The following is a 27,409-nucleotide window of genomic DNA, read 5'->3' on the forward strand; positions in this document are numbered from 1 at the left end:
GCACTCTACCAGGGATGTTAGTGATGTGCTGAATGAGTGTACTACCCAGCTTCAAGTCCTTTGTGGAAATAATCCTGTTGTTAGACCAAAGATTTAATTCCTGTTGAAACCCTGATGGGACTTTTGAACATACACACTTTATTCTCTGTATAGTGAGTTGTGATTGTCTTTTCTCTTGACCTTTAGCATCTAATCTCATTCACCACTGTCCTGTCATCATTTTAAAAAGATACTTTTGCCATCGCTGTCAAGAATTAATCCATTTTAAATAATTCAACAGACTCCCTCTGAGTTTTTTTCCTTCTCCTGTAGCCAATTCAACACTCAGCTTCTGTGTTAAATTCTGACTGAATGGAGATCTTCAATTTTGATTTTCCATTTTTGTTCAAGAAGCTGTTATATAAAAAACTAAACTTCCTAATGCTTGATGTAAGAGTTTACCACATTAAGTATCTACAGTGAATTATTATCTTCTAACCAACAAATTTAATCATTATTTTTGTCATTGCCATATTTTTGGAACCTTGTCATGTTTAACTTGATTGCTGTGTTTCTCTCATTTTGATCATGATTATTCATAAGACCTGAGCATTGGTGGCCAAGAAGAGTCTCAGTTAGTGAGTGAGTCTTCTTAGCTTGACTCATCTCCTGATTTGTTGCAACTTGATTAGGAGGGAACAGGAGGAGCGAGTAAGTATGAGGAAACCCTCATTCTCAGCCAATAGCAGATGTCTGCAGCCCCACAGCTGCCAGCAAATCCCTGCCCATCTCCCAAATCCTCATTTATTTGTACAGGATGTCCATAGGTCAGATGTTGTCACTTGTGGAGGATGTGTGATCTAGTAGTTCCATTGTTGTTGATTATTTTCGTTAGTGACTTTTGAATCACACATCATTACTGTCAGAGTTTGCCAGACTCACATGCTGCTGTTACCTCCAGCCACCTATTCTCTGTAACTATGAGGTCATCTAAAAATTCTGCTGCCCCTCGCCAAATTTACGAATGTTCCTGCTCCCCATCAGATTACTGCCCCAGAAAAGAAAACCTTGAATTTCAAATTCTCATCCTTGGTTTCAGATCCCTCCGTAGTCTGGCCGCTCCATGTCTCTGAACATTTCTTCAGTGATTGTCTCATGAGCATCACTGCTCCACCATTCAACTCCTAGCAGCTGTGCTCCAGTGGAAAAAGAATTTATTCACATGACCTTCCTGTCTCTAACTCTTTGACCAAGCTTTTGCTTATGTGTGCTGCAATATATTATTCTGTGAGCCAGTGGCAGTTTGATTTTTTTGAACCTCCTTAGAGGTGCTTTGGGATGTTGTTGTTAGAATAAGTGTATATAGGAGCTGGCAAGTCAGCAACTCAGTTGAAAGGAAAAATAAGTGCAAAACTCTTCCTGAATCTTTGTTAGGAAAGAATCATCTAGGGAGGTGTCTGAAAGCTATTGATCAAGTTAGAATGCTAATATATTATTACTGATGTTAATTGAAATTTGATTATTTCTGATCAATTAAGCTGATGTTCAGTCTATTTTCTTCTGGACTGACATTGTTCAAACTGAAATGAGCAAGATTACACTAAAATGTTTGTACTGTTTCTATTTCTAATTGAAGAGGATGCAACCTGTTGCCATGCTTCTGCATTCTATACTGCAACATGAGTTTAAAGCAAAGATTTGGGGGATTTATTTAACTTATTGTAAAATTTATCAGATTACTTCATACGGGTTTCTGGTTGGAAGCAGTGACACGATGAAAAGCATGACCACCTCTTGAGCATCAAATTTAGAATGACAAGGCACACCATACAAGTTATTATTTCAATGGTACCTTTGAGTGGGTCATGTTAGCATTTGTTTCAGGAATGTGTGCTCGTTTTGGCTCCTATGTTGCCTCCTATCTGATGCACTTAGGAGTGTTCAGTCACATGGGCTGTCCTTTGTTTCACCCTGTCCTTACTGACGTTCATAGAGTCTTTGAGCAAGCACCAGGAAACTGACCAACTTGTCTTTGTGTATTCTTGACTAGAGCGATGGTTGTCATCACCTGGATTATCTTGTATAGTTCTGGTTACCCAGTTACAGGAGGATGTGGTTAAACTAGAGAGAGCAAAGAGAAGATAGATAAAGATGTTGTTAGGACTGGAGAGCTTGGAATATGAGGAGAGACTGGATAGGGTGGGACAGTTTTCTCTGGAGCAAATGAGGCTTAGGTGTGACTTTCTAGAGTCAAAGAGCAGTACAGCACATTTGTACTGTGACCCAATAGTCCACGCTCACCACTGTGCCCACCCAGCTAGTCCCAAATTCCTGCAATTGGCTCGTATTCCTCCAAGCCTAGCCTTTCCATGTGCTTATCAAAGTGCTTCTTAAATGATACTAGTGTACCAGTTTCAATCACTTTCTGTGGCAGCTCATTCCATTTACTCATCACTCTCTGCCAGAAAATGTTGTCCTTCAGGTCATCCTGAACCCTTGCCCTTTTCTATACCTCTCATAATTTTACATACTTCCATTAGATTGCCGCTCAGTCTTCTACATTCCAAGGAATAAAGACCTAGCTTGGCCAATCTCTTCCTATAAATCAGGCCTCCATGAGTTATATGGAGATGTTGCTTTAGTTATAAGGAAAGACTGGATAAGCTAGGAACATTTTCTCCTAGAGTGGACGAGAATGAAGGGTGACCTTATAGAGGTTTGTAAAATCATGAAGGGCAAAGATAAAGTCTTCTTTCCAGAGTAGGGGAGTTGAAAACCTAAGAGCATAGGTTTAAAAGAGAGATAAGATTTACTTGAATAACATTGATTTGTGATTGTTAGCAATAAAACTTCATGTATTTCAAGGTCATTTACAACTGCAGGCAGCTTTATGCTGTCTATGAATTTTATTTCCTCTAGGCTAGAGATTTAGCTGAAAAGATCCCACTTCAAATGAAGCTAATCAAAAAGAATCTTGAATTTCACATTTAAGCCTGAAATTCATGCTTCTTTCCCCACTGAAGATAGGAAAGTCACCAGAAACATCAAAACCATTGTTTATATACCAACACAGCAAACTGTACTGGACATCTGCAGTGTAATCTAGTTGGTCCCACTTCCACACTTCCCCATAGCCTTGCAAAATCCTTGTAGATACTTATCCAGCTCTCATTTGAATGTTAAAAATGAAATGGCATTTACCATTCACTGTGTAAAAATATCTTCCCTCATTTCACTTTCGATTTCTTTGTTAGTTTTTTTTTGACATCTCCACCAGCGGAAACAATTTCTTTCATTAACTCTTCAGGTATTTAAATATTGGCTATCAGACCTCCTTGCAACCAAACATCACATCAGGAGTATAACCCCAGCTTCTCAAGCCTGTCCACATAACTAAAGTCCACAATGCCTGGAAATTTTTAGTGCATCTCTTTTCCACCCATTTCTAAATCCTTCACATCTTTTCTAAACTATGGCATCTAGAACTATACATTGTACTACAGTTACAGTTGAACTAGAACTTTGTAAATATTCTGCTTCCTGTGCTACAATATGCCCCTCTTAATGAAGCCTTATAACCTCTTGCTTTCTTAACCACTTTCCATATATAGCCCTTTTAAAATTGTGCCCCATTATTTTTTTAATACCTTTTCTCATCCTTTGTCCCAAATGTAAAGCCACATTTGAGAGATAATCATAACTTGGTAGCATTAAGTTTCCTCAGCAATCTACCCACTTCACCACTGACTACACCTCCTTGAAGTCTACTGCAATTTTCCTCATCTCTTACTATGCCTCTGACTCAGATTTGGAAATAGCACATCCAGACTAGGCCAAATGCTGGCAAATTGGACTGGCTTGGATGGGCATCTTGGTTGGCATGAATCAGTTGGACCAAAGGTCTTGTTTCTGTGCTGTACATCTTTATCACTTTATGACTCTACCCAAGTCAAAGTTCAAAAGATGTAAAGAAAGCTAGTAGGTAAAATCTTAAAAATGCATATTTTGGAATTCTGAAACAAAATAATGCTACAAGAACTCAGCAGGTCATCTAGCATCTGTGAAACACATAGCATTTCTGATCTGTGAGCCTTCATCAGAAATGGGAAAGAGAGATACAGTACACATTACTGTCCATGGAGTCATAGCGTTATAAAGCATGAAAATAGGCCCTTCATCACAACTCACCCATGCTGTTCTAAGAAGTTCTATTTACCTGTGTTTGGTTCATATCACACCAAACCGTTTCTATCCATGTAACTGTCCAAATCTGTTTTAAACATTTTAATTGTACCTGCCTTTATGTCTTCCGTGGCAGTCTGATCCATATATGAACTACACTGAGGAAAAAAACCCACTCCTTCGGTCCCTTTTAAATCTTTCCCCTTTCATCTTAAATCTGTGTCCTCTAGTTTTGGACTCCCCTACCATGGAGAAAAAAAAAACGTGACCACCCACCATATCTGCATCCCTTATTAGCCTCTTTCGCACAAAGTTTAAAAAGCCTCTCCTCATAACTTAAGCCTTCCAATCTCAAGCACCATCCTAGTGAATCTTTTTTGCAACCTTACAGCTTTGCGACATCTTTCTTATCGCTGGACAAGCAACTGAACGTAATAAACCAAGTCTCACCAATGACTTGTACAGTTGCAAATTGATATTGCAACTCCAGTACTTTGTGCCCTGACTGATGAAGCAAATCTGATAATCACCTTTATCATCACCCTTTCTATCTGTGTCACCACTTTTAGGAAACTAGGTACCTGCACCCACAGGTCTCTCTTCTATAACACTGTCCAGGCCCTGCCACTTAATGGCCAAAAAGCAACTGATCATGCTTGTCTGAGTTAATTTCCTTGTGCCACTTCCCCAGTTTATCTAGATCCTGTGTAATGTTTGATAATCTTCTTCTGTGTTCACTATACCACTAATTCTATAACACACCCCTGCATACCTGGTGAATTCAGTGGGAGGGTGGGAAACAGGGCAGTGATCGGTACAAAGGGAACTCTCAAATCCTATTGTTCACACTGATTTCTGATTATCTCTCAGGCCAAGTTTAACGCTAGCTCCCCCCCCCCCCCCCCCCATCCTCGCTCTATAACAAGCTTGAGATCTTCCTAATTGAGAGATTTGAGACCCGATGTAGAGTGGGGGCTGCTTTGTTGAGCAATTTCATTCTGTCTGCAGCAAGCAGGATTTCCCAGTGGCCAATCCCCATTCCCATTCCCATTCTGACATGTCAGTCACGGTGTCCTCTGTTGCCATGATGAAGCCACTCTCAGGTTGGGGGAGCAACACCTCATCTTTCATCTGGTTAGCCTCCAACTTTGTGATATGAACACCAATTTCTCTAACTTCCAATCATTTCTCCCCCTCCCCTTCTCTCTTTTTCCATTCCCCATTTTGGCTTCCCTTTTACCCCTTCTCTTCCCATAACTATCAATCCCCCTCCATCCCTTTCTCCCATGGTCCACTCTCCTCACCTATCAGATTCCTTCTTCTTCAGCCCTTTACCTTTTCTACCAATCACCTCTCAACCTCTCACTTTAATCCCCCTCTCCCTCCCACCTAGCTTTCTGCTTACCTGTCTTCATCTATCACCTTTTATCTTGCACTCCTTCCCCTCCTCCTCCCCCACCTTATTCTGGCTTCTTCCCCTTCTTTTCCAGTCCTGATGAGGAGTCTTGGCCTGAAATGTCTACTCTTTATTCTTTTCCATAGATGTTGTCTGACCTGCTGAATTCCTTCAACATTTTGTGTATTACTTTGGATTTCCAGCATTTGCAGAATCTCTTGTGTTTAGGTATAATTCAGTGGTGGTTTTTTCCACAGAATATATTTAGGTAATTAAAATCCTGGATTCTGAAGGTGTTTCTAAATAATTCAGGATTTGTGAAGTTAAATATTTCAGAATCAGATTTATTATCATTGATTTATATGATGTGACGTTAGCTGTTTTGTGGCAGCAGTACAGTGCAAAGACATAAAATTACTTTAAATTACAAAAATAAATAAATACTGCAAAACAAAAGGAACAACAAGGTAGTGTTCATGGATTCATAGGCTGTTTGGAAATCTCATGGTGGAGGGAAAGAAGTTGTTTCTGAATCATTGTATGTAGTTTTCAGGCTCCTGTACCTCTTCCCTGATGCTAGTAATGTGAAGAGGGTATGTTCCAGATGTGAGGGTCCTTAGTGAGGATGCTGTCTTTTTGAGGTGCTGCCTCTTGGAGATCGATAAAGGGCAGAGTTGTACCATGGTGGAGGTGGCTGAGTCTACAACCCTCTGCAGCCTCTTGCAGTTCTATGCTTTGAAGTCTCCATACTAGGCTGTGATGCTGTCAGTCAAAATGCTCTCCGTCATACATCTATAGAAATTTATAAGAATCTTTAGTTACAAACCGAAACTCTTCAAACTCTTAACAAAGTAAACCTGTTGGCATGCCTTCTTCATGATTATGTCAATGTGTATCTGACGAGAAAGTGTAACAAAATGGGAATTTAATGAATTTAACATGACCTGCTGTGGCTCAAAAGTGCTAGGCAATAATCATTTCCAGCATGCCGACATTCAATGACATTAATATTGTCAGGTCCTCACTAAGGTAATTTAATGTCAAAGTTAAGAGATTAGGCCCTCTCTTGCTGGGGATGGTCCTTGCCTCAGCTGTTTGTGGCATGTATATAATTTGCCACATATCAACCCATGCCTGAATATTATCTTAGTCTTGCTGCATTCAGCATGCACTGCTTTTATTTATTGAGGAGTTGTGAAAAGAATTGTCAGCGAACATTTATACTTTGTACTTTATGATGCAAAGAATATCATTAGTATCCTGGGAGTCACATTAACCAGAAGCTCAACTGGACCAAATTACATTGATATAAGAGCCGGTGAGAGGCTGAGTGATTCACCATCTGACATCCCAAGGCATGGTTTTCACTTGCCTGCTTGACAGCAACATCACTATGAGGGGAGATTTGATAGAGAGAGGTATACAAAATTATGAGAGGTATACAGTCGATAAGGTTAATGCAAGCAGGTTTTTTTTCCCACTGAGGCTGGGTGGGACTACAACTAGAGGTCATGGGTTAAGGAAAGATGAAACGTTTCACGGGAACATGAGCTGAAATGTCTTCACTCTGAGGGTTGTGAGAATGTGGAGCAAGCTGCCAGTGCACGTGATGCATGCAGACTCAATTTTGACATTTAAGAGAGCTTGGCAGTGCCATGCTGGATACAGCAGTCAGCCGCTTTGGGACTCCAACTCTGGATTTTTCCTCGGGGTTTACTCCCAAAGCCTTTCCCGTGAGTGTGAGTGGGACTAGGCAGAAAAATGATTCGGCACAGCCAAGAAGGGCCAAAAGGCCTGTTTCTGTGCTGTAATAATGTTCTATGGTTCTCTGGATATGTACATGGATGGAAGGGGTATTGGAGGGCAGGTTGATGGGAGTAGCCAATTTTAGTGGTTTGGCGCATACTAGATGGGCTGAAGGACTTCTGTGCTGTACTGTACTTTTCTATTACTCTATGAATCTTACAGAGCAGAAGGTTTGACACCATTCAGGACAAAGCATCCTCTCAAAGGCAGCCTAGCAAACATGTTAGGGGTTCATCCCCTTTACCACTAGCACATGGGGGTTACAGTGTAACCATCTATAAAATGCAATGGAGTTAATTCTCCAGATTACGCTGATAATTCCTCCTAAATCTACCAAGAAAGACTAGGGCAGCAAGTGGAGAGAAACACCATGTTTTCTTCCAAGTTGCATACCATCCTGACTAGGCCTTCATTGTCAATGGGTGGAAATCCTGGATCCTATCACTAAAGGTGCAATGGAAATACCAGAAAGACTATAGTGGTTCAATAAGGCAAACCACCGCCATCTTCTCGAGGGCAGTAAATGCTGACTTTTGCCCGGGATACTGTTGATCCTGAATGTGAATGGGATAACATCAGAGTAAAAGCCACCCACTTACGACAGCCAAGGAAAAAGCTCGTCTTCCAGAACCTTGTGAATCTTTAGAATTCTAGAGTAAGCTGTGGAGATTGAATCATTGAATATATTCAAGATTGAGATAAGCAACACACACAAAATGCTGGAGGAACTCAGCAGGCCAGGCAGCATCTATGGAAAAGTGTATTGTCGATGTTTTGGGCTGAAACCCTTCAGCAGGACCTACGGAAGGGTTTTGGCCTGAAATGTCGACAATACTCTTTTCCATAGATGCTGCCTGGCCTGCTGAGTTCCTCCAGCATTTTGTGTGTGTTTCTTGGATTCCCAGCATCTGCAGATTTTCTCTTCTTCAAGATTGAGATGCACTTTTGGTCCCTGAGGAGCAGGCCAGAAGTGGTGTTGATGCCAAAGTCTGGGCTCCTTTCTTTTAGGTTCTAATGAAAAGCAGGAAATAGTACTTTAGTGTGCTGCATTTTCACATTGATGGATGACTTGATCACAGAAGTACACATGAGTTACTGAGACATGAGTTAAATATTCCCAATTTCAAGCCTGAACTGGTATGGTGCGACCTGTTACTCAACCTTGAAAATAGAAAGAGCTTTGCCAAACAAGTATGTATTTCTACTTTCAGTTGTTGTGGAAACAATAACTTTTCCAAAGCTTGGCCATAGTATTTCTTTGTTGCTTTGCTGTGGCAATATTGGATGTATTTACTTTGGTAATGTTTATCCCCATAGTTACAGTGATCTTAAAAAAATTCAGGTTGTCACAATGTGAAGTTGTTACTGCCTTCACCTTCTGAACATCAGTCAGTTTCATAATTATACACTCAGATGATTATCTTTAGTTTTTGTCACAGTACTTTTAGTATAATGACACACAAGGCTGACATTCCAAAGAAGAGATTATTTGTAGAATACTCATTTAGTTCACAGTAATAGCACTTCAATCATGGTTTGGAAAGTCTCCACCCCAGAGTCTTCAGCACAAAAAATTTAGTTTAAAAACTCCAAGTGAAGCATTAGGGTTACATTAGCATTGTGCTTAAATTACTGGACTAGCATCTACAGGTATGGATTATTCATCCAGAGGGGTGTATTTGTTACTGCATCAGTGATGAGCAGTACTGAGGGAACCCTGAATTGAAGGAAGGAGGAAGTTCTGCACAACTGGAATCAAAGGATCATATAGAAGGGAGTCTGCCACACCCATCAAGGACTTGCTTACAGTTACTTCATTTTATTCAACCTGCATTTCAACTAATTTGTGCCAGTTTCTACCACTCATTTACACTCTTGGGACAGTTCATTAATCAATATGAATTTGGGATGTGGAAGAAACATGAGTAGCTGGGGAAAAGCCTGTAGTTACAGGGAGAACATTCAAATGCCAGTTGGAATTGAAACCATCAGTAGAGCTGTGATGGGAGTGCTGAGGGAGGCTTCTGCTGTCAAGGGACAATACTGATGTAGTCTCTTCAGTGGGGCAATATTGATAGACCCTGACAGTGTCGAAGGAGCAGCAGAGGGAGACAGTGTTTCAGTGGTAGAGTGACATTTCTGTAAGAATGCTGAAATGCTTGGGTAGCAAATATGGAGAGTGCACCAGTGTGTAGCTCTGAAGCTTTGGATAAGTAGGTGAGGCAGTGCCCCTTTCCCAGAGGACAGCTATGAAGGTGTGCTCACAGTAGGAAGACTTGACCTGAATTAGGCTGAGATTCAAATCAGAAATATCAAATAATACAACCTATAAACTAATTATTAAGGGAAGAGAGTTCAAAGGAGGGTTAATTTAGAAAGTTAAAGAGAAAGGTAATAATACAGAACAGCAAAAAATGGGGCTGCACACTGGTGTAGCTTGTAGAGCCACTGGTTCAGAGCAGCAGAGATCCACATTTAGTTCTGATCTTCAATTCTTGGGTTCCCTTCAGATGCTCCAGTTTCTTTCCATGTCCTAAAGTTGGTGGTTTATTTAGCCAGTGTAAACTCCCACTGGTTTACAAGTGAAGAGTAGAGTTCAGGGAGTAGTTGATGGGCACTTGTGGAGAATAAAATGGATTTGTGTAAAAATGGGTGGTTGATGTTCAGCATAGCTGAAGTGCTTGTACTATGCTGTATCACTTTATGTCTCAAAAAGCAGAGTATGACAGCAAGGGATGGAGCATTTCATTCATTGCAAATAATGAGGAGTTGGAGTACAGAAAAGAGATAGAAAGCTAGTGACAAGTTATCATGATGAAAACCCTTCTGAGTCGGGTGAGCACATGCTTCTGTCAACATCAACAATGTAGAGGTTGAGAGCTTCAAGTTCCTAGGTGTGAACGTCACCAGTAGCCTATCCTAGTCTAACCACAGCTCATCAATGCCTCTACTTTCATAAGAGGCTAAAGGAATTCAACATGTCCCCATTGGCTCTTCCAATTTTTATTAATGCACCTTAGAAATCATTCTGTCTGGATGCATAACAGAAGCCATGGCAACTGCTCTGCACGTGGCTGCAAGAAGCTGCAGAGAGTTGTGGACATAACTCAGCACGTCACAGGAGCCAAGCTCCCCTCCATGGACTCTGATTATATTTCTTTTTGCCTTAGTAAAGCAGGCATCATAATCAAAGATCCCACCTGCCCCAGACATTCTCCCTTTTCCTCTCCTCCATCAGGCAGAAGATACAAAAGCTGAAAGGACATACTACCACACTCAAGGACAGATTCATGGACCTCTTGTACAATGGGGGTGACCCCGGCCTCATAATCTACCTTAATCTTTAGCCTGCAATGCACTTTTTGGTGGCTTTTAAACTTCATTCTGTATTGTTATTGTTTGACCTTATTCTAGCACAATGCACTCTAATAATTTGATCTGTATAAACAGTATGCAAGACAAGCTTTTCACTTTATCTTTTTAAGTGTGAGAATAGTAAACCAATACCAATACAAAATTACGAGTGAGTCTGCAAAAATAGAATTCTGGGAGGGGTCTATGGTAAAAAGGCAGAATTGAGTCTTCCTGTCTGCACATAGTGGTTGCAATGCTAGATGAATTGCTGGCACAAATTGAAATAAATAAGTAAGATCTGATGGCTGTTATAGAGACAAGGTTGGATGATGGCCAAGGCTAGGAGCCACATATTCCAAGACAGCTGATAGTTCAAAAAAATACACAAAATGGAAAGGAGATGGGGTAGCTCTGTTAACAAAGAAGGAAATCATTATAGAAATTATCTTGGTTCATATGATTAGATATGAAGTCATTTTGGTGGAGAGAAGAAAGCAAGAAGTCACTGGTGGACTGGCTCCCAGCTTTCCCTGAGTTATAGTACGTTATGAAAGAAAGAATGAGAAAGACATTTATTATTTAACAGGGTGACACTATAAAATGTTGACATGTGATAGGATATGGATGTCTTTGTATGTGACACACCAAAATTTATTAAAAGGTGAGGTTAATATGGGTAACCATTGCAGTGATGTGTTTTAGGTGGTCAAATGTAAGAGGAAAGTATACAGTAAATAACAGAACCATTAAGAGCATTGATGTACAGGGTGATCTTAAGATCCAAGTCTACAGCTTCCTGAAATGGACAACAACAGAAGATAGCATAGCAATGAAGGTGAATGGCTTGTTTGATTTCATTGTTTGGGGAATTGAATAGAAAAGTTACAGTTGTATGAAACAGAGTAGGTCACATTTGTGGTTCTGATTGCTACACTGTGGGAACAATGTGGAGGCGTTGGAAAGGGTGCAGAGGAGATGTTGCCTGGACTAGAGTGTATTAGCTATAAGAATAGGATGGACAAACTTGCATTGTTTTCTCTGAAGTGTCTGTGAGTTCATGCTGACCTTGGGGCTCACCCTGCTAGGCCCAATTTCTTGTGATCAGACCATATCATCTAAGCCCATTCTCCTATGTACCCATTAAGTGCTTTTTAAATACTATTTTACCTGCTGTAAACATTTTCTCTGGCAGCTCATTCCATATACTCACCATCCTCTGTGTGAAAAAGAATCACCTGAGGTTGCTTTTAATCTTTCCCCTTTTACCCTTAGCCAGAGAGTGGTGAATCTCTGTAATTCATTGCCATGGATGACTGTAGAGGCCAGTCACTGGGTATATTTAAAATTGAGGTTGATAGGTTCTTGATTAGTAAGGGTACCAAATGTTATGGGGAGAAGGCAGGAGAATACGGATGGATGGGGGAATAAATTCACCATAATCAAATGGTGGAGCAGGCTCAATAGGCTGAATGACCTAATTCTGTTCCTGTGTCATATGGTCTAATTCTCTGTCCCATAGTTCTGAGCTCCCCTATTAGGGGGTAAAGACTGTTAGCATCTGTCCTTTCTATGCCTCTCATAATTGTAAACAGTTATACAAGACCAAACCTTCCCTATAATTCGGGATCTGTAGTCCTGACAACATCCTGGTAAATCCTTTCTTCTCTCTTTTCAGTTTTTCCATGTCTTTCCTATAGCAGGGTGACCAAAACTTGCACACTATTATAAGTAACTGCCTCACCGACGACTGCAATATAATGTCCCAACTTCTTAATCAACCCCCTAGCTTATGAAGGTCAGCATGCTAAATGCCATTTTATGCCACCCTATATACCTGTGATGCTGCTTTCAGTGAACAGTGCTCTTGTACTCCTAGATCCCTCTGTTCTATTATACTCCCTAGTACCTTACCATTTGTATGTTGTTCATTTGCTGGTTTGACTTTCCAAAATGCATCATCACATACGTATCTGTTTTGAAGTCCATTTGCAACTCTTCAGCTCAATTTCCTTACTGATCAAGATCTCTTTGATAACTGTCTTCACCATCAACAATACCTCCTAATTGTGTGTCAGCTGCAAATTTTCTGTGTAAGCCTTGTGTGTTTATGTAAATGAATAACAAGATTTCAACACTGACTGCGGCAGTCTCTGGCCTTCATTCTGAGAAATTACCTTCAAACACCATCCTCTGCTTCCTACCAGCGAGCCAATTTTGAATCCACCTAACTAGCTCTTCCTGGATTCCATGGGAGCTAACATTCCAGACCAGCCTATCATGTGGGACATCGTTGAAGACTTTGCTAAAGTCCTAAGACAATATTCACTGCCCTACCTTCATCTACATTTTTCGTTGCCTCTTCAAAAAACTCTAGTAGATTTGTCATGGATGAACTTCCACACACAAAGCCTAGCTGACACCTCCTAATCAAACACAGTCCATGTAAATATTAGTAGATTCTGTCCCTCAGAATTCCCTCCAGTTACATCCACTACTGTTGTCAGGGTGACTGGTCTGTAATTCCTTGGCCTGTCCTTGCTATTCTTCTTAAACAAAGGAATGATTTGCCACCCTCTAGTCTTTGTATAGTTGAGCAGTCACTAACCATGAAGCTGTTACGTACCCCGTAACTGGGTCACTTACCAGCAAAGATAGAGAGGTCTGTTGAAGTCTGATGGTACTATTTTTAACAGTATTTATTGATAAAAATACACAAAAATAATATCAATGCAACCATACAGATAATATACGTCGTCAATACTAAATCTAAAAGCGCGGGTATAATAATAATCAATAAGAAATAGCTCTATCGTTGTCTAGGGGATAATGTACTGTCCGATGGAAATATAAAAGTCACTCAAGTTCATGCAGGCTGCAGCTTTTGGTTGGAGAGAGAGGCGGGGTTTAGAACTTGCCCGTTTTCCTTTCTATGATGTCGATCCTTCGAAATGTCGTCGGTGTCCTTTTCCTTTTAGCTAAGCTGTCTTCCGTGGTCAGTCCCACCAATTCCGAGGCAAATGGAAAAGGACGCACGTGGGCTTTCCACCGGCTTTCGCTATTAAACGCTGTCACGGGATTTCTATCGTTTCTCCTGGTGCGTCTGAAAAGGGGTTGTTCCCCAGACCTTCTTTTATCCTTACTCACGGGGTCTCAGATGTCAATCAGGTTGGGGAGGATGCCATCCCCCCAACCAGCCCACGTGGCTCATTCCTTGAGGGCATTGATGAATAGCATAGTGCTCAATACACAATTCCGTCTCCAAGAGACAATGGCCAGTTCCCGTGGCTTTGAAATTGCTGAGGGCCAGGATATTCCAAACCCCCTGTGGATTCTGCGTCTCTCTCTCATTTCCTGGGTCTCCTGACCTGAATTAATAGCGATCTTGCAATTCTCAAAAAGGAGAGGGCTACTTTCTACCCTTCGGCCCCTCAGAGTTGGGGCGCAGGCGTAACAAAGCAAATATCCTTGCAAGATTCTGTGCAGTTTCTTCTTTTGTCTCCCACAAAATTAAAGATGCACTGCATTTGGTGAGACTCTAGGAATTGCATGCCCAAGTTGGTGTGGTCTTTCACTGATTCTGTTATGGTTATTATTTTATTATGGATTTATTGAGTGTGCCCACAAGTAAATGAATCTCAGGGTTGGATATTGTGATGTATAATGTACTTTGTTAATAAATTTACTTTGATTTTGGAACTTTGAAAACTTCGACCAACTTCTATAGATATGCAGTGGAGAGTATATTGACTAGCTTTGTCATAGCCGGGTATGGAAACACCAATGCCCTTGAATGGAAAATCCCACAAAAAGTAGTGGATACAGCTCAGGCCATAATGGGTAAAGCCTTCCCCACCATTGAGCACATCTGCACAGAGTGTTGTGGCAGGAAAGCAGCATCCATCATCAGGGACCCCCATCACCAGATCATGCTCTCTTCTCACTGCTGGCTTCAGGAAGAGAGGAGCCCCAGGACTCAGAACATTAGGATCAGAAACAGTTATGATCCCTCAACCATCAGGCTCTTGAATCAAAAGGGATAACTTCACTCATCTTCACTTACCCCATCACTGAAATGTTCCCACAACCTATGGACTTACTTTCAACACTTGTCTCATGTTCTCGATATTTACCTATTTATTATTTCTTTTTGTATTTGCACAGTTTATTGTTTCTTGCACATTGGTTGTTTGTCTATTTTGTTGGACTGTTCGAACTTCGAATTTTTCTAACATAAGGCTTCAGATACCTCCTCCCCAGTAATATGAATGTTTTCCATATGTCCACTTTTTCCCCTTATCTCTTGAACTACTATGATTTTCTCCTCAGTAACCAATGAGGAAAAATATTAAAAATTCCATGTGGGATGAGACATGGGTGAGCCTGGCGGTCTCTTAAGGGAATCTACTCCCTCCCTTGCCACCCTTTTAATCTCAGTATAACTATAGAGGCTCTTGAGATTCTCCTTAACCTCAGCAGCCAAATCCATCTCATAACCTCTCTGTGCCCACCTGATTTCCCTCTTAAGAGTATTCCTAATCTTTTTGTAATCACAGATTTCACTTGTTCTGATCTTCTAAACCCAATGTATACCTACCTCTGTTTCTCAACCAGAGCCTCAATATGTTTAAGGGAAGAGAGGAAAAGTTTAAAGAAATCTGGTGTGTATTTGGATTGCACTGCAAGGGAAGGTGTTGGTAGCAGATATGATGGCAAAGTTTAAGAGGCATTTAGACAGATGAACAGGCAGGGAATAGAGGAATAGGGATCACGTAGACAACTGAGATTAGATTGGCATCATTGTTTGTAGGGCCTGGTTCTGTACTGTTTTATATAAACACAAAATTCTGAGGGAGTTGACATGGTAGATGCTAAGAGGATGTTAAACTTGTCACCCATTTAAGAAAGAGATGAGGAGGAATTTTCCCTTGTGACTTATGGTGAATTGTTTGAACTCTTTATCCCAGAGAAATCTGGAGGCTGAACAAGTTCAAAGTTGAGGCACATTTTTGGGCCACACAGGAGTTAATGTTATGGGGAACAAACATAGAAGTGGCGCTGAAGCCAAGGTTAGATGTTACTGCTTGGCTGAACAGACTCAATGGATATACTGGGTTGGTCCTGCTCTTATTTTTTTAATATGTTAATGTAGAAGGCAGTGTTTTTTAAAAATAGTACACGAGGCCCGAAATGATATCTTGTCAGTGTAAAAGATCCCAAAGCGTTATTGGAATAGATAAATACTTCACAATATATACAGGCCAATATTCATCCTTCAACTAAAATCACAAAAAGAAAACTGATTGTCAGCCCATCCAGACATTGCTCCATGTGAAATTTTGGTGTCAAATTCCCTACATTATAACAGTGCCTACACTTTTCAGGTGATCTATAAATGGTTATGCCCCTTTTGATAAAGTGAACATGTGAAAGTACTTAAGGAGCTGATGCACCATCAATAACTCTCGGAGATGGGAAGCGAACGATAGGCTTTTATTAGCTGCAAGAGACCACCACACAACATCCTGGAGACTGAGGGGGGAGCAGTGCCTCCAACCGCCTTTATACAGGGGTCTGTGGGAGGAGCCACAGGAGCAGTCAGCGGGGGGGGGGGGGGCGTGTCCAGACAGGTATATGTAGTTCACCACAGGAGCAACACAGAAAATGCAGGAGGAGCTCAGCAGGTCAGGTAGCATCTATGAGGGAAGTGAACAGTCGACAGTTATCATTAGGGTTGTGTCTCCATAGTACTTCAGAAATACAATTCATGCTGTTTCTTTTTCAGAAGTTGCCTCTTGTTTAGGTAAGGATAGAACTGAGGTGATACAAAGGAGATTGTGGCAACATGTTGAAGGGCTGGACACCAAAGATTGCAGTGGCTCAATTATTTTTCAGCATTGTACTCAACTGAGGAAAATAGAAATGCAGGGAATTTCTGCTCCGTTAGTTGTCACTAGTTCTGAAAGGCCATTAATGAGATTTGGAAACAATAGGAAGAATGTTGTGTTTCAATTTTTTATAAACTAAGTTCATTGAAGATTGAAAGAACAGGCCCAAGGCAAGTAAACATCATTCAGTAAGAGGAAGTTCAGAAGGTTGGAATTAACAAATACAAATTCCAAATACATTGCATGCAGAAGCGGTGTAGATAGAGGATGGAAATTATCACAAGTTTTAAACAAAGAAATGGAAGAAGGAGGTGATTTGAATAAGGACTGGAAATGAAAGGAGTAGCATACAATATAAGCCAGAGGGTAAAAAAAACTCTGCACACTAAACTGCAGGGTTTAGTGTGGGAAATATGCCGGAAGAATTTGGAGCAATTGCATCATAACTACTCATAAATTTCAAAGCACTAACAGAGACTTGGCTGGGAACCAGGCAAGAATATGTCAAAGAGAAGAAGGTGGATGAGTGGCAAGGAGAGAGGGCCGAAGTAGTTCAGAATCATTCTGGTTAAGAGATTGAAGATTTATAAACTTAAAACTCTTTGCAAACTGGCATCAGAGAGTGAAGGAAATCTGGAAAATTTTGTTGGAATTATTGTGAAAAAGTGAGGTTCCTAATAGGAAAAATTGAATAAAGATGTGCATGTGCAGTTTGGCTGTACGGATCTAATGGATGATACCTGATATCTGGAAATATATAATAAGAGGAATCAGTATGAAATGTTAACTCTGTTATGCAACACACAGATGCTGCCTCTCATGCTGGATATTTCCAGTATTCTGTTTATAGAGTCATTAAGTCACAGAACACGACAACGATGAAACTAGCCCTTTGGCCCATCTAGTCTAGCTAGCATAGTTTATTGCCTAATCCCATCTACCTGCATCTGGATTATAGCCCTTCATACCTCTGTCACCCATGTACTTATCTAAACTTCTTAAATGTCGCAATTAAGCCCACATCTACCACTTCCACTGGCAGCTCATTCCACACTTGCACCACTCTCTGAGTGAAATTGTACTGTGCAATTTCTAATGCAATTTTCCATAGTCTGCATACTTTTTGCTTTCCAGTTGTTAGATCTCACTTAGGAACAACAGAATGGACTTGGTAAAAAAAAAAAAAACTGCTTGAGGAATTCAGCAGGTCAAGCAGCATCAGTGGAGAATCAGGATGATTAATGTTTTGAGTCCCGATCATGCATCATTATAGAATAGGTAACAGAATTAATTACTAATGAATGTCAGGGAGGTAGCAATTGATATGGCTTAACATTCAAACATGAAGGGATGAAATTAGTACAAAAGCCAAGATGTTGAAGATGCATACATCATAGATACTTTATTGATCCCAAAGAAAATTACAGTGTCACAGTAGCATTACAAGTGCACAGATATCTGCAAGTGCAGAAATCGAGGATATAGTTGTACATGGAAGTATTGAGGCCAAGACTTTGAAGCTTATTGAGTAGTTTAGAGGGGTTATGGTATTGAATGCCAAGCTGTAGACAATAAAGTACATCAGAGGTTGTGCACAAGGGCCAGAGTTGCCTTTACTTCCTGAAGAGACTGAGGTCCTTTGGAGTATGCAGGCCACTCTTTCACATGTTCTCCAGCCTGTTGTCGCCATTACGTTCTTCTATGCGGTGGTGTGCTGGGGCAATGTCATCAATATGGGTGGTGTCAACAGGCTCAAAAAACTGATTAGAAAGGTTGGCTCTCTTGTAGGTGTCAAGCTGGACACGCTAGAGGCTGTGGTAGAACAACAGAAAATCCTGGCAATTCTGGACAATGTTTTGCATCTTCTGCATGCCACCTTGGCTGAACAGAGGAGCACTTTTAGTAATAGACTAAGACAACTGCACTACTCCAAAGAATGCTCTATGAGCTAATTCTTACCCTCAGCCATTAGGCTGTATAGTGAGTCAACCTATAGCCAGGGAAATCATGACCTCCTCCTGTTAGACTGTTTAAAGTAACTTTTTTTTCCTTTCTTAATTCTCTTCTAATATTTGTATGTCTGTGCACTTGTAATGCTACTGCAATTTCCTTTGGGATCAATAAAGTATTCTTAGAGCTCTATTTGCTTTACACTTATGACTGTGAGGCTAAGCACATCTCCAATGTCATATTCAAGTTTGCTGTCAGGCCAAATGAAAGGTGGTGATGAATCAGTATTTAGGAGGGGGATTGAAAATCTGGTTGAGTGGACCCAGAACAATAACCGCTTACTCAAATATCAGCAAGACCAAGGAGCTGATTGTTGACTTCAGGAGGAGGAAACCAGAGGTCCACAAGTCAGTCCTCCTAGGAGGATCAGAGGAGGAGAGGGTCAGCAACTTTTAATTCCTCTATGTTATTATTCAGAGGTCCTGTCCTGGGCCTGGCGTATAAGTGCAATTATGAAGAACACAACAATGTCTTTATCTCCTTAGGTGTTTGCATAGATTTGGCATGACATCTAAAACTTTGACAAACTTCTATAGAGAGTATATTGATTGGCTACATCACAGTTTGGTATGGAAACACCAATGCCCTTGAACAGAAAATGGTACAAAAAGTAGTGGATACAGCCCAGTTTATCACAGGTAAAATCCTCCCCACCGTTGAGCACATGTACTTGAAGTATTGTGGCAAGAAAGCAGCATCCATCATCAGAAAACCCACCATCTGTGACATGCTCTCTGCTGCCGTCAGGAAGGTGGTACAGGAGCCTCAGGACTCACACCACCAAGTTCAGGAACAGTTACTATCCCTCATCCATTAGGCTCTTTAATCAGAGGGGATAACTTCACTCAATTTCACTTGCCCCATCATTGAGATATTTGTACAAAACATGGACTCTATTTCACGTTCTCGGTATTTATTGCTTATTTATTTTATTATTATTTCTTTCTTTTTGTATTTGCACAGTTTCTTGTCTTTTGCACACTGGTTGAATGCCCAAGTTGGTGTGGTCTTTTCATTAATTCTATTATGGGTTTATTAAGTATGCCTGCAGATAGGAATGGAAAGCACAATCAGATCAGCTGTGATCCTGCTGAATCCCGAGTAGACTCCAGGGAACATGTTTCTAATTCATTTGTTTGTTCACAGGGGTGCACATCTGTGAGAAAGATGGATAAACTGGATCTCTAGAGAAGAGAAGCCCGAGGGCTGACCTAATAAAAGTTTTAAACATGTATATAGGTTTTGACAGTCGATGCTGAGAGAATATTTTCACATGGACCTTACTAGAGGTGATCAATATAAGATAATCTCCAAGAAATCCAATAAGCAACTCATTGTACTGTTTCCCCAAAAGATGGTAGGAATTTAACTGAAAGTTGAGGTTATTGTCATATGCATAAGTACGTGTATACTCATGTGCAATGAAAATCTTACTTGAAACAGCACATGCATAGCATCAGATACATAATATTTTTAAAAAGATAAATTAACAACATAAATTATGGAGAATTATACAAGGAATACAAAGATAGGCAACACAGTGAGTGATGAAGGTGAATACTGCAGCTACACACAGAGGCTGGACAAGAGGGATGAGGGAATAGAGGGTTATGTAGAGGAAGGAAGACAGGAGGAGACTTGAGTGGGCTGGGTGGACTGATTGGCTTGCTTCTGTGCTATATATATATATATATATATATATATTCAATAATCTACTGTTTCTTTGTTGTATATCTTTTGCAAATACAGTAACCCACCTTATTTCTATGACATGGCTAATGAGTTTAATGCACGAGTTCTTTCTTCAGTAGACACTTCTAAACACATCTCACCACCACTTTCAGTTTCTCCTACTTGCTTTTGAAAACATGGGTCCTTAAATTATTTGAGGTCATTGCACATGATGTTGTAGGTTACTGTGATCATCCAAATCCAATTCAGTGCAACAAGAAAGCTACAGGTTATTTTCCAGCAATGAGGGTACAGTGGCCAGGAAAATTCAAAAAGGTAACTTTTTAAAATGTGTTCTATAAACACAAATAAAATACACAACACTGTTTGTGGATATCTGTCTTTGACTGATACTAACATCTCATACTTATTTCCATGCATAATTATTATCTCCATCCTTGCTTCCTCCTCCCACTTTGCCAGGTTGCAGTAGTCTAATCCTCTATGCCATCTTGACCTCAGGAGCTCAAACCTTAAACCCCTCTATCTTCATAATCTCACATTTATGGTTTCTCTTTCCTATTGTTAAACACTGTTAAGTCTGCATGAAAGGCATTACCTGTGTGAGCTGTTAGACATAGGTCTACCTCTCGAGATCTTATACAGGTTCAGGCAGGTACAATAACATTTAAAAGACGTTTTAACAGGTGCATGGTAAGAAAGGTTCAGACGGATATGAATTGAAAGCAGGGGAAAATGTCCATCTAATGTGCATTTTGGTCAGTCTCTTTCCATGCCGTATTTCTCTATGACTTTGAGGGAGTTACTTATTTCCAGCATTTTGTGCATCTCTGTCAGATGGTGAGCCTCTGAGATTCTGCTTTGCCAGCTGTAACTGGTGTAACATTAACAGTTTTCTTTTGCATGCTAATTTATTAGTCTCATTCAAGGCCAAAGATCATGGTGCAGTGGGATTGAGGGCTGAAGTCGCCAAGGAAAGACTTTAAATACCTTGGCAGTAGAGGCAAGCAGCAGCAGCAGAGAGAATGAAAAAGAACAAAGTGAAAAGGTACCGGGTAATTGTAAATAAGACCTGAACTAGAGATGTGAATTCTTATCAGGAGAGAGAGAGGGGCATGCAGTAGCACCTTTCATAATCTTGGGGCCTCCTAACTGTCAATCAAATCTAAACTGTAATAGTGGTGTAATCTTATTGAAAACATGGCATCAAATTTCAGAAGGCCTTTGACAAAGTGTCAAATATCAAGCTAGTAAACAAGATAAGAGCTCATGGTATTACAAGAAACATACTAGCATGGACAAAAGATTGACTGGCAGAAGGCAGAGTTTTCTGGTTGGCTGCTGGTGACTAGTGGTGTTCTGCAAGGGTCGGTGTTGGGAGTGATTCTTTTCATGTTATGTCAGTGATCTGGAAGACGGAATTGATACCTTTTTGGCCAAGATTGCAGATGATGCAAAGATAGTGGAGGGATTGAAGAAGCACAAAGTCTACGGAAGGATTTGGACAGGTTAGGAGAATGGGAAAAGAATGGCCAGTGAAACAATGTAGGGAAGTGTATGACCATGACTTTGGTAGAAGGAATAAAGGCAGAGACTATTTTCTAAATAGGGATCAGATTCAGAAATTGGAGTTGCAAAGGGACTTGGGAAGCCTTGTGCTAGATTTCCTTCAAAGTTAAGTCAGTAGTAAGGAAGGCAAATGGAATGTTAGCACTCATTTCAAGATGACTAGAATATAAAAGCAAGTAATACTGAGGCTTTATAAAGCATTGGTCAGACCACATTTGGAATATTATGAGTAATTTGGGCCCCTTATCTAAGAAATGATATGCTGGCATTGGAGAGCATCCAGAGGAGGTTCACGAGAATGATTCCAGGAATGAAAAGGTTAACATATAGTATGACGAGTGTTTGCTGGCTTTGAGCATGTACTTGCTGGAGTTTAGAAGAATGGGAGGTGGGGGGAGAATCTCATTGAAACCTATCAAATATTGAAGGGCCTAGATAGAGTGTATGTGGAGAGAAGATTTCCAATAGTGGGAGAGCCTAGGACCAGAGGGCACAGCCTCAGAATGCAAGGATGGCCCTTTAGAACAGAAATGAGGTGGAATTTCTTTAGCCAGAGGGTGGTGAATCTGTGGAATTCATTGCCACAAACAGCTGTGGAGTTGAAGTCATTAGGAATATGTAAAGTTGATTAGTAAGGGTATTAATGGTTACGGGGAGAAGGCAGGAGAATGAGGTTGAGAGGTATAATAAATCAGCCATGATTAAATGGCAGCACAATTCTGCTCCTATGTCTTAGGTGTAATCTATGTTCGAGTTTCTGTGAACAGCAATGACAAAAATAATCTGTCTGTGAAATATTGAATACAAGATAGCTATTGATCCAAGATGGGGGAAGAGCACTAAATTTAAATGTGGTGCAGGGAAGAACTCTAATCGTAGAGTAGTGCTGCAGGGACCCCTTCTATAGCACTGTTCAGATACAACACTACCTGTCATTTAGTAGTTGGACAATGCAGTGCTCCTTTGGTACTACCCTCCTTACAGTGCAGCACTGTCCCTCTCACAGGGTCACACGGCAGCGTGGCGGTTAGCTCATCGCTTTACAGTGCCAATTGTAAGATCAGGATTAGATTTCTGCTGCTGCCTGCAAGGAGTTTGTAAGTTATCCTTGGGACCGCATAGGTTTCCTCTTGGTGCTCTGATTTCCTCACACATTCCGAGGACTTATGTTCAGGGTTAGAGTTGTGGGCATGCTATTTTGGCACCAGAAGCATGCCAATACTTATGGGCTGCCAGCATAATCCTCACTGATTTGTTTTGACACAAATGACACATTTCACTGTACACCATGACAGATAAAGCTAATTAAGCTCTTGACGCTGCAGTGCTCCTTCAGCACTATCTTTTGGACAGTGTGACTCTGCCTTTTAGACAGGATAATTCACTTTCAGTATTTATCCTTCAGCAGTGTGGTGCTCCTTACAATGAAGGCTCTCTAAACCCCACCCTTCAACCTTCAATAATCCTTTAGCGTTGTCCAACAACAACATAATCTCTTCATTACTATTCAGCAAGCTACAAATCCTGGGCCTCTGGACCTCCCTCTGCAACAGGATCCTTGAATTCCTCACCGGGAGACCACAGACAGTGCAGCTGAGATGACATCTTCTCCTCCTCGCTGACAATCAAGGATGTGAGCTTAATCCACTGCTCTACTCTCTCTAAATTATGGTTGTGTGGCTAGGCACAGCTCAAACGCCATCTGCGATTCGCTGATGGCACAACTGTTGTTGAGAGAATCTCAGATGGTGATGAGGTGGCGTACAGGATAGAGATGGATCAGCTGGTTGAGTGGTATTACAGCAACTTTGCACTCAATGTCAAAAAGACTAAGGAACTAATTGTGGACTTCAGGAAGGGGAAGTTGGGAGAACACACACCAGTCCTCATTGAGGGATCAACAGTGGAAAGAGTGAGCAGCTTCAAGTCATGGGTGTCAACATTTGTGAAGATCTATCCTGGGCCCAACATATTGATCCAATTACGAAGAAGGCATACTCGTGACGATTTTTCATTAGGAGTTTGAGGAGATTTGGTTTGTCACCAAAGAGTCCAGCAAATCTTTCCAGATTTATAGTGGAAAGCGTTCTAACTTGTTGCATTACCATTTGGTATGGAGGCACGTATGCACAGGATGAGAAAAAACTGCAGGGGTTGTAAACTTAGCCAGCTCCATCATGGACTCTAGCCTTTCCACTGTTGAAGACATTTTCAATAGGCGATACCTCAAGAAGCCAGTATCCATTACAAAGGATCCTCACCGTCCAGGACATGCCCTCTTCTCACTGCAACCAGAGAGGAGGTACAAGAACATGAAGACCCACATTACATGTTTTAGGAATAGCTTCTTCCCTCCACCAGATTTCTGAATGGACCACAAACACTGCCTCACTTTAGCTCTCTTTTTTGTACTATGTTTTTTAAAATGTTTCTTATTGTAACATATAGTAATTTTTAAAATGTACTGTACTGCTGCAGGCAAAATAATAAATTTCACTGCATATGTCAGTGATAATAAACTGATTCTGATTCTGCTCCCTTTGTACTGAGGAGCAATGCAATGACAATGTTCTCTTGGGACTGCCCCTTTAATTGTGTTGTGCTCCTTCAGTCTTGCCCCTCTCACAGTGTGATGCTCCCTGAGTACTGTCCCTCTAACAGTGATACTTCCTCGTTACTGTCCATGCCACTGTGGCATTCCCTTAGAACAGCCTCTATCCCACCCAATTACTGGCAGTCTTTCTGTTCCTGACACGGGGTCTTGACCTGAAACATTGATCAACTCTTTTTGCTTTCACAGATGCTGCTTGAGACTCTGATTTCTTCCAACCTTCTGTTTTTGTTAAAGAGAGGGAGTGTTGGATTTTTTTAGGAAGGGACTTTCAGAGTTAGGTGTGTCACCCATTGGTTCAGTATGGACACTTCATGCATGATTATAGGCCTGGAGATGGTTAAAAAGGTGGGGAATAGAGGGATCATAAAGGATTTGAAAGCAAAGATAAGAATTTCTCTATGGTATTTTTCCCAGACTAGAGACAATTTAGGTCACTGTGCATTTGGAGTTGCAAAAGAGATGATGCATTAAGGCCTGGAGTCAAATTTGTGAAGAACCGAACTTGACTCTCTTCTGCAATGTGCAGCTGGAGGCATGCTGATTGCCCTTGGGAACCAATAGACTTAAATCCCCATTCATTGTGCATATGGAATCAATAGGATACTCTCCGCTAATACAGTTTTCTGAACAGTGCTGCTTTTACAAAGATCATTTAAGTCTCACTGGAAGTGGGCATTTTTATAATTTTTTAAGTATTAGTGGGCACAGTAGTGTTGATCTTAACTCTATAGAGTCACAGTGATGTACACACCTGCTTTAGACTGCTAGAACCATAGAGTTACACAGCACAGAAATGGGTCTTTTGGCCCGCTGTATCCACGTCAACCATTGTACTCATCTATACTAATCACATTTACCAGCACTTTGTCCATAACCTCTATGACTTTGTGATTCAATGCTTGTCTGGATACTTCTTACATGTTTTAGGAATCTCTATATATACCATCCTTATTATTTGGAAGTGCATTCAAAATTCAAAACATCTTAAGTGAAAAATTGCATCCTTGTATCCTCTCTTATTCTTTACCTTAAACCTATGCCCTCAATTATAGGGAAAAGTCTACTACTGTTGACCTTCTCTATATCCTCAGAATTCTGTACACCTTCAGCTTTCTGCACTCCTGGGAGAACAACCGCAGCCTATCCAGTCTTAGACTATTCATAACTAAGATACTCCATCGTAGTGAAGCACCTCTGCACCCTCTCCAGAATAATCATGTCCTTTCTGAACTATGGTGATCCAGTCTGCATACAGTACTCCAGATGTGACCTCGGCAGTTTTTTTAAAAAAAAGATGTACCATTATTACTACTTCTTAAGCCCACCCCCCTGCTGGGACCGCCGACAACAGCTCAAGGTTCTGTCCCGAGCTGATAGTAGGTTGATCGGCCCTGTTTTTTCCACTTTTACCACACGTCTCCATTTGTTTTTTAAGCAAAGATCCTTCCTCTCCCAGGGATGAGCTCTTTGGAGCTTCTATTGGTGTTTCAGTAGCATGGGGTTTTTATGGAATGGAGTTGCTAGCCCCATGCCCAACCCTCCTCCTTTTGCAGCAAGCCATGGTGGAGTTACCATTACATCCCCAGCTACTGGAAGGCAAGCATTGTGTGCCTGCTTCACCACACTATCTGCTAATGTTTCACTTTCAGGGATCCTTGGATTATGGTTCCTCTCTTTCTCAGTATACTCTCAGGCTCTACCATTCACTGAGAATATTCAAATGGTTCAAAGAGTTTAATATCAGAGAACATATAGAGTATACAACCTGAAATTGTTGCTCTTCACAGGCATCCATACATAACCATATAACCATATAACAATCACAGCACGGAAACAGGCCATTCCGGCCCTCCTAGTCCGGGCCGAACTCTTAATCTCACCTAGTCCCACCTACCCGCACTCAGCCCATAACCCTCCACTCCTTTCCTGTCCATATACCTATCCAATTTTACCTTAAATGACTCAACTGAACTGGCCTCTACTACTTCTACAGGAAGCATTGATAAGCAACAGAAGCATTGATTCTTCCCCACTTGCACCAGGAGAAACACTGACCCCCCCCCCCCCCACCAAAAGCCCCCCAGAGACCTTGATCTAGAGTGCATCAAAAACTACAGTCCATACATAACCCAGCACTTAGGTATCCATTACATAGACTTGGACAGTCTCTCCCTCTCCCTTCCACTGAGGGAGAGAGGGGGTCACCCCTGCAACGAGAGGGAAGTCTAGCAGCTTGCTGTTCTGTTGTTACAATCTTCTGTGTCACTTCTCCAAGTCCCTGACATAAGAACTAAGGCTCTCACTCTCCATCAAAAGATTTTATCCCTTTTTAGACTGCCCATAATATATTTCTTTGCACTTACTGAGATAAAATCTATCTGCCATTGCTTTGCCCAACTTATCAAATGATCAATATCATCCTGTTGCCTGACACCATCCTCCTTACTATCCACACCACCACCAAAAATTCCACAAAAGAGATAACTCTATCACTGAACCCTTTCTGAGTTCTTGCCAGTTTATTACAAGCTGATATTTTTAATATTTGATTACATTCATTTGATGCATACCTAACCAGGTATCTCTCAGATATCAGGGAAGTTCTACCATCTCACGGATAGCTGATCGATAGCTCTTGTTCTCTCTCCCTTACGTGACCCAGACAACTATCTGCTGTCCCTGAGAAGAACAATAACCCTGTATTCTATGATCTTGTGTTTTCTGATCAGGCTGCTTCAGTGCTGGGGGAGACCTCTAACTGGTCAGTTCGGTGAATGAGACCACAGAAATGGTATATGCTCGAGTCTCACAGTACCCTGTGAATTCTTCATTTTGTAATATCTTCCATTTTTGTGATATTATGAGGCTATCTTCCATTTTGTAAATGATGCCTTTGTACTTGTCTAATTATTGCAATTTCTC

The 27,409-nt window shown here is 41.0% G+C and overlaps 1 protein-coding gene across 6 annotated transcripts in view; it reads left to right on the forward strand.

The window, feature by feature from the left end:
• LOC140733225 (phosphofurin acidic cluster sorting protein 1-like) overlaps positions 1–27,409 on the forward strand; it is a 279,192-nt gene that overhangs the window by 59,863 nt on the left and 191,920 nt on the right. The window contains exon 1 of one of the 6 annotated variants that reach the window (XM_073056270.1): positions 21,266–21,352. The exons of the other annotated variants lie outside the window; for them this stretch is intronic. Coding sequence (XP_072912371.1) covers positions 21,330–21,352 — 23 coding nt within the window. The 5' untranslated portion in view covers positions 21,266–21,329. Of the gene's footprint in view, positions 1–21,265; positions 21,353–27,409 lie in introns of those variants that run through there. 6 annotated transcript variants of the gene reach the window in all.

Source organism: Hemitrygon akajei, chromosome 9 (assembly GCF_048418815.1).
Source record: "Hemitrygon akajei chromosome 9, sHemAka1.3, whole genome shotgun sequence".
NCBI classification, from domain to species: domain Eukaryota; kingdom Metazoa; phylum Chordata; class Chondrichthyes; order Myliobatiformes; family Dasyatidae; genus Hemitrygon; species Hemitrygon akajei.